The following is an 8,555-nucleotide window of genomic DNA, read 5'->3' as shown; positions in this document are numbered from 1 at the left end:
CCCGCCCTGGAAGAGGATATGATCTTCTGCCCCATCAAGATTAGAGCCCTGGAAACTCAGTAGGGTAGCTACTCTGTCTGAGGGGCTCGCTGTGAGTGCCAATCAACAGTTTTGTTTTATTTTTTATATCTGTTACTACACTTGTTTTGTATATTTATGCATTAGCTATGCAGATGGATAGTGGAAAAATGGATGCATGCTGATTAACTGTGCCTAGTGTAGTTACGGGCATTAATATGAGCAAGTAAGCTAAACTACTTTATAATTGAAAAGTATTTCTGAGAAAATGAAAATTTAATTTTCTTCTGCTGCCACATTCAATTTCTCAGTGGACAGGACCTGCAGGCCATATTTTTCTAAGGAATGTGCTTGATTTAGAATACGTAATACTTATTAAACATTCATTTAGAATACTATTAAAGTACTCCTAAACAACTCTGCATCTGTATTGAAGTGAAGCATTTGGTGGTGCTGTACTTAATTCATATAATTTAATAAGAGAAACATATTAACCATTTACCAAATTCTCAAAATATATTATCCCAAAAATGCTATCAAACTGCATTTAGATTTAGATAGAAATTTATATTTAAATATTAATATTCTAAAGCTATTTTAGAATTATGATACATCAGTTACATATTAAATAGGGAGAACCTAATCATAATATATAACAAAAACATGGATTTGTTAGTTATTCAATGGTTGCCACTCCATAGACTTACAATTGAATTTTTTTACATAAATTTATTATCATGGAAAGTCATGCAAGTTAAATATTTTAGTAGAAAAAAAATCAATGATTTATCTTATTGTTGATGCTGTTAGGTGCCTTTGCGTCTGCTCTGACTCATAGTGACCCCTATGCACAGCACAGTGCAATACTGCTTGCTCCTCTGTCATGCTCACAGTTATGATGGACAACACCATTGAAGAAGCCGCAGCAACAAACCAACTAGGGAAGAATCCCCCCCTGCAACAACGACGTACTACACCAACAAGCAGGCCACCATAGCAGCACGACCCGCCCCTCAAAAAAAACCAAAAAAAGCAGAGAAGAAAGAACCTCCTCCCCTCTAAGAAGGCACTACTTCCTACAAAAAAGAGTCAGTTCCTCCTCCAGCACACCACACTACCAACAATAGTTGGCAACAACACCAACAAAAAAAAGTCAACAATTTTTCCCATCATTATTATCTACCAGCAATCAGCAGCAGAAGAAATGAAAAAAACCACCATGGAGGAGAGGAGCATCATAGTAGTCAAAAAAACAACATCGGTCATCAACAACATAAGAAGTCCTGTGCAGTCGATCTGACCACTGAGATACATAATTTGATTTCCTGACTGCTGGTTCTGCAAGCCCTGATTATAGATTGAGGTGAAATGAAATCTGTGACAGCGTCAATCTTTTCCCTGCTAATCATGATGTTGTCCACTGGCCCAGTCATGAGGATTTTTGTTTACTTTAAATGGAGCTGTAATCGACACCACAGGTTACAGTGTTGGATTTTCCTCTGCAAGTGCTTCAAGGTTATCTGCATGTTAGTAAAGTTTCCTCCAATCATGATTCCATGTTCTTCTTCATACAGTGCAGCTAGTCAGAATATTTGATTAGCATACAGATCAAATAAATATGGTCAAAAGCTACAATCCTAACATACACCTTTCCTGATTCTATACCCTGCAGCATCTCCCTATTCTGCTTTAATAACTGCCTCTTTATCTGTACACAGGCTCTGCATGAGTACCATGAAGTGTTCTGGAATTCTCTTTCTTCACTAGCCTAGCCATAGTTTGTTATAAGTCACAGAGTTAAATATCTTTTTGTATTCAATGGAACACAAGTAAACATCTTTCTGGTATTCTCTGATTTCAGCCAAAACCCATCAACAATGATATCCCATGTTCCACGTCCTTTTCTGAGTTAGGCTTGAATTTCTTGCAGTTCTCTGTGGGTGAACTGCTGCAGCCATTTTTGAATAATGCATGACAAAACCTTACTTGCACGGATATTAATGGTATTATTTAATAACTTTCACATTCTGTTGGGCCACCTCCCTTTCAAATATGATCAAATATGAATATCTTCCAAACAGTTGGAGAGGTAGCTGTCTTCCAAATTTCTTGGCATAGACCAGGGGCCAGTAAACTTTTGAGGTGGAAGAGACAACCCTATCTCTCACAACAAGTTAAAAATTATTCAAGAACAATAAACCTATTTTTACAAACAAATGAAATCACCATGATCTGAATTTTCAATTTTACTTCAGACCCATGTGCATACTCAAAAAGCCTCACCTGGCTCAAGAGCCACAGTTTGCTGACCACTAGCCTAGATGAACAAATACTTCCAGTGCTTTCTTGGCTAGGTGAAATATTTCCATTCGTGTCCACTGATTCCTGGAGCCTTGTTTTTCACCAATGTCTCCGGTACGACATGGACTTCTTCCTTCAGTACTGTGGGCTCTTAATCGTATGCTGCCTCTTGAAATGGTTGCATGTTGATTCATTTTGCTACAGTGGCTCTGTGTATTCCTTCGCTCATTTTCTGAATCTTCATGTATTATCCAATATGTTGTCAATATTCCAACCTGCAACTTGAATTTTTCCTTCAGTTCTTTCAGCATGAGACATGCTCAGCCTGCTTGTTCTTCCTTTTTGGCTTTCTAACTACAAGTCTTTCACGTTTTATTAGAATACTTTGTCTTCTCAAGTTGCACTTTGCACTTTTCTGTTCAGCTCTTTTACTTATTTATTTATTCTGTTCAATTCAGTTCTCTAAAGTTAGAAGTTCAGGAGCCAGGGTCTGAGTCTCTTCTAACAGCCACTTTGTCTTTCTTTTCTGTGTTTTAATGCTCTTCTGCTTTAATCGCATATGCTGTTCTTAATGTCGCCACACAACTCATCAAGTCTTCTGGCATTAGTGCTAAATGAGTCAAATCTGTTGTTGAGATGCTCAAAATTCATGTAGTATAGGCTAAAAATCACATTCTGGCCCTCATGGATTTATTTAATTTTGTCCAACTTCTTCCTGAACTTACATATAAGCAATTGACGGTCTCTTCCACAGGAAGGCCCCGGTCTTGTTCCAAGAGATGATATTGAGCTTTTTCGGTATTTCTTCCCAAAAGTGTAGTTCATTTGATTCCTGAATATTCCATCTGGTGAAGCCCACATGTGTAATAACTGTTTATGTTGTTGGACAAAGATGTTTGTAATGATGAAGTCATTGGTCTTACAAAATTTTATTATGTGATCACCAACTTTGTTTCTATATTCTATATTTCTATATTCTAAAGCCATATTTTGCATTGACTGATCCTTCCCATTTATTTCTAATTTTTCCATTCCACTTGCCAATAGTTATCAATGCACCTTGATTACATTTTGATCAATTTCAGAATGAAGAAATTGCTAGGACTCTTCAATTTGTGCATCACTAGCTTGAGTGATTGGTGCATATTTTTGAGTAATAGTTGCATTAACTAGAACTTCCTCGTAGCTGTACAGAAAATGTGCTACCACAAACAACATTACATTTTAAATCTTGAAATATTCTCTTTGATGAAAAATAAGATATCATTCCTCTTGAATCTGTCGTTCTAGGTTTAGGAAACCACATGACTGCCTGACTTACAGAGCCCAGTACTACTGCACCCCAGCTTACTAATTCCTAGGATAACACCTTAATATATTCTGCATCTTTTTTGATGGCTTCTAATTTTCCTAGATTCATACTTCAAGTTCCATGCATTCTACATCTTGATGATTTATGGATGCTTGCAGCTATTTCTTCTCATTTTGTGTTGTGCTCTATCAGCAAATAAAGGTCCTGAAAGCTTTATCTACATCATGAATGTCAACTCTAATTTGAGGTGACAGCTCTTCCCCAATAGTAATTTGAATGTCTTCCAACCTGAGGGACTCACCTGCCAACACTGTATCTGATAGTGTTCTTCTGCCATTTAAAATATTTTTGCTTTTTAATCTCTCATAAACTGATAGCTCATTCCTTCTTCCTGAGCTATTGTTAGTTTGGAAGCTCCACTGAAATCCGTTAATGAATGACCTTGCTATTATTGGAAATACCAGTAGCATAGTTCCCGAATCACAGCAAAACCCAAGACACCACAAGACAACAAACTGACACATGAGTGGTGGTCATTGAGATTATGATTACCTTATTTTTTGTAGCAGTGTAAGAAGCATATCACTATACATTAAGTACAGTATTTTATGAATATATAATGTAACCTAATTTTTCTTTTTCAAGTTGAAAATATTTAAATTTCCAAATAGGTCTCTTTCATCAGCTAAGTTTATGGGGAAATAGGCATATGCATTAATTGCATATTTTAATAGATTATACCTCAAATTAGAATAAATATGAATGAGGCAATATATTTTTAACTATTCAGCTTTAATACAGATGCCTTATTGCTTATTTTCCATTGATCACATTAATCAAATATCTTTATGTGCTTTTCTTTCAAGCAATGCATGTTAGTCCTGAACAGCTATATGCACAAACCTTGTATGTATACATTTATGTTTTTCATTTGTGTGTATTGTTTAATAATCAAAGCCTCTATACATTATATTTGTAAGTGTGTTGGATATGTTTACACACAGGGTTATTATTAGCTAGAATGCAATCAATGGTAACTGATCATGTGTTTACTGGTCTACCAGTATCAATGGGAGAAGAAACTGACTCTGCCCTAGAAGAACTTAGAAGCAGAGAGACTTGCGAAAGTGCAATGACGCTGTGGAGTAGCTAACAGATAATAACAAGGAGATACAAAAGTGGGGATGACTTGCTTCCTTGGGAAGTTCATGTAGGATTTTCTTGAAGGACTGATGCTAGAGCTCTATGTTGTATATTCAGTGATGACTATCTAGGACAGAAGTGTGAGGAGGGCATTTTCGCCATAATTGGAACATAAATAGAGGCATGATGTGTCTGCTGTAACCACATGCACTTGTATGGTACTTACTACAAAACGCCTAATGCCATGAGTGCCTAGAGTTGGGGTTGAGGAAGTAGATGTGGTTTAGCTTATCAAGATCTTGCAGGTAGTGTGTTTTTTTCCTTTACAGTGAGCTTGCTGTCCTACTTACTTAAATTTTGTATCTAGCACAGTGTCTTGCTTACTTTACAAAGGTCAGAGATTATTTTCTCTCCAGATAAAATCAACTTTACACATTAATGAAATATATAGGAGACTTCCAATGCAAATGATATTCATATAAAATCTATTGAAAAATCTTCTAAAACATATATAAGAATATTAAATAGCATCTGAAAGCAGTAAATATTATCGAATGAATCAATTCGTGAGCTATTGTCTCCGGGCAGGATGACATGGATCTAAAGAAGAGTATCTTCAGAAGAAGTAGAAGAAGCAGAAGAGGAGGAGAAGGGGGGTGTAGAACAAGAAGATTAAAAAGGAGAGCAGAAGGAAGAAGAGAGTAGTGTATGATTTAAAATCCAAATCCAAATTGCAACATTTTTCCTGGGTTAGATAGAACCTTCGTTGCTATTCTTCCCTCTGCTCTCTAAACCCAATCTCTATGAGGAATCACTTGGGAGCTTCTCACCTGGGCAGGTACACTTCCACTTTTTGCTTCTTCACAGAGGTTGCCCATTCTTCAATGAGCTGTGGCTTGACTAGTGGTTCCAGGGCAGCCAGTGGGACTTCCTGCCTGGACAGCACGAGCATCATGCTGATCTCCTCTCCCTCATAAGGTATTTCTAGGACTTGGTAGACACCTCCAGCCTCGTTGGACCCATCACTAAATTCACCTAAAAGGAAAGGCCAGCCCAGAAACACTTAGATCCTAAAGCTAAAAAATATTTAAATTTGTTAAAATTTCCCCCAAAAATGTATATAGAATATGAGGAATCTGATGATCAGAGAAGATTATCAGAAAACAGTTCTGGAAATTCAAGGGAAACCTGGGTCTTAGAGAATTGTTTTACCCTTAGAATCCCTAGAATTATGTCCCATTTTCATAGCATGTTCTCTAGACTTGCTTTTCATTTTTAAATGACGCAAATAAATTGTATTAATCTTAATGGATATTATTAGAAACAATACAAAGTCCTAATTAGGAAAACAACACCTTGGCTTCAGGTTGATGGTAATTCGAAATTACCCACCCAATATATAAAAAGGAAGCACTGACATTGACCATCTGTACCTGCTACTATATTGCCACAGCACTAAATGCTTGCTTGTATATTTTTAAGTTTTAGCCATTTGATTGGCATATAACTCATGTAGCATACAATTCAATAGTTTGATCATATTAAAAATAGTTGTGCAATTATCAGCACAATAAATTGCAGACCACTTTCTTCCTTTTTGTGCTCATTTTTATTAGCTCCCCATTTCCCCAAACCTTCCCTGTCCTCACCCTACAGCATTAATCTAGTTACTGTCTCTATAGAGTTCCCTAGCTTGGCTTTCAGATAAAGAAAATTATACCCCCCCCACCTCCCCCCGCAAAGAAATAGATACAACAAAACCCAACAACAAGAACATAATAAAATATAGAAAAACCTCAGTCCAAAAGAAAGCAGAACATAATAAAAACTAGAAAAAATTAAAAATGAGTCAAAAGGGAAAAGAAATGATAAGACGTTAAAATCTATCTGAACTATATCTCCATTAATTTGTCTAATGCACTCTGTCTGAGGGCAAGTCTATTCACATCCCTGGTCACGACCAGGTGCTCAGAACTTCATTTCTATCACAATTTCCTCCTCCAATCTTGGCTGTTATTATTCACAACCTGTGGGTCACATTGGTTGTCTTGCTGCTTCTATGTGGGCGTATCTGACATTATAAAATTTTGAGGCCAAGTTGTCCAACCAAAACGAAACCTAAACATTTTGGTTCTGTTTCCTTTCTTTCTTCTTTAACTTTCTTGCTAATACGGCTTTTACAGTCTATAATGTGCTTTTAAGTAGAACAAACTATTATCTGGAGCATATATCACCTTAAACTATGTTTCTGCTGACACACTTATTAAGAATTGCATTTATTATAGCATGTAGGAAGAAATAATACCAAAACTTCTGAAAAGTCCAAAGAAAAACTTCTGGAAATATGACAAAGGTATTGAGTTGTATAAAAAATTATAGACTTTCTATAGCTGGACTGATAAATGAACAATTATGATAGGCCATACAAAGACCAGTCTGAAAGCAAAATTTAAAGTTCTCTTAATAGAAGAAATTACTAACTGTAAATATGGTAAGCATACCAAATCAAATGCTTGATGGGTCATAGGATAATTAATAATAAAACCATACTAAATCCAAATAATTTTGGAGTAACTCAGAAAGTTCATATACAATGTGAGGTATTTTATTATAAATAAACCTACTCTAGAGATATCTCTAGATATCACAGATTTACTGATACATATAGGAAAACTATAAATGCATATAATGTTCCCTCAGAAGCCAATGAAAGGCCTTTGAAAATGGACCCAAGGAAATTGAATTGCAACCCAGACTAGACTGAGAAGCAGTTTGAATAATTAATATTCTATGGCTTTATTTTTCAAAAATTTGTTAAACTACTATAAAAAGAGAAAAATAAAACCAATCTTTCCTACCATAATAAAATTCCCCTTGTTGATACATCATTGGAATCTGGACTTCACTCTCATCATCTTTTGTGAAGGAAAAGGTTCTAGTATTTTCAGGTCTAAACTGCGACTTCCAGTTGCCCTTGAAGTAGACAGCGTTGATAAGGGCCAGATGAGTGACAGCATCAAAATCCCTCGGAGATACTAAATCTTTCAACAGATCTATCCAGGAAAAAAAGAGCAGATAGTAATTCACATTAAATTGGAAGGTGAAGAGGATCAAAAGTTATCAAATTAGGTACAGTGGTACCAATGCAAAAAAAGAAAAAGAAAAAAAATTGCCACTATTGTGAGGAACAGAAAGATTTCTCTTAAGTTGTCTCCCCAAAATATGTACCAGACTTAGCTGCTTAAGAGTGACTGTACAATAGGTGATCAGCGAAAGTAGGTCAGAGGTTATTCTCCTTAACATCAGCCATCTATAGTGGCTAGACTATTAGTCTGACTCACCCTAAATAAGACCCACTCCCTTCTGATAAGGAATGGTGGTCTGTTTACTTGCAGGAGATTAGAGAGGGCAAACCCGCCCAAGGATGACCAAGGTTAGATAGCCATTATCAGCTGTCTAGATCAAGCAGCCGCCACTGTTTATTCCACAACAAATGTGAGCACACCCCTAAGTGATTCCCCTCCTATTGATTGTATTGCCTATGTTACTACCCCTCCCGGTGACTCAGGGGACTTGCATGCCTCCCAGAATAATAATTGTCGGCTTTATTGTATGAGACACCAGAATGATCAAACTTGTTCAAGAATGAAATGTATTGTCCCTTTCTGTGATCAATGACTCTGTAATCGGATCCCTCCAAACTGATATGATGCGTGATTAGCAATAAATAATGAGGCTCCCTGGTTCTCGGGAGGGTGGCTGGAGAAGGTGACTAAGGAGG

General features: G+C 36.5%; 1 protein-coding gene across 1 annotated transcript in view; it reads right to left on the bottom strand.

Moving 5' to 3' along the window:
• SERPINI1 (serpin family I member 1) overlaps positions 1-8,555 on the bottom strand; it is a 99,636-nt gene that overhangs the window by 22,439 nt on the left and 68,642 nt on the right. The window contains exons 4-5 of the mRNA XM_004704100.2: positions 7,633-7,827; positions 5,605-5,809 (exon numbers count right to left, since the gene is read on the bottom strand). Coding sequence (XP_004704157.1) covers positions 5,605-5,809; positions 7,633-7,827 — 400 coding nt within the window. The remainder of the gene's footprint in view (positions 1-5,604; positions 5,810-7,632; positions 7,828-8,555) is intronic.

Source organism: Echinops telfairi, unplaced genomic scaffold (assembly GCF_000313985.2).
Source record: "Echinops telfairi isolate 266 unplaced genomic scaffold, ASM31398v2 ScPeMD7_7420;HRSCAF=8458, whole genome shotgun sequence".
In the NCBI taxonomy this organism is placed as follows: Eukaryota; Metazoa; Chordata; class Mammalia; order Afrosoricida; family Tenrecidae; genus Echinops; species Echinops telfairi.
The sequence above is the reverse complement of the archived record's forward strand: the minus strand, read 5'-3'. Positions and strand labels throughout refer to the sequence as shown.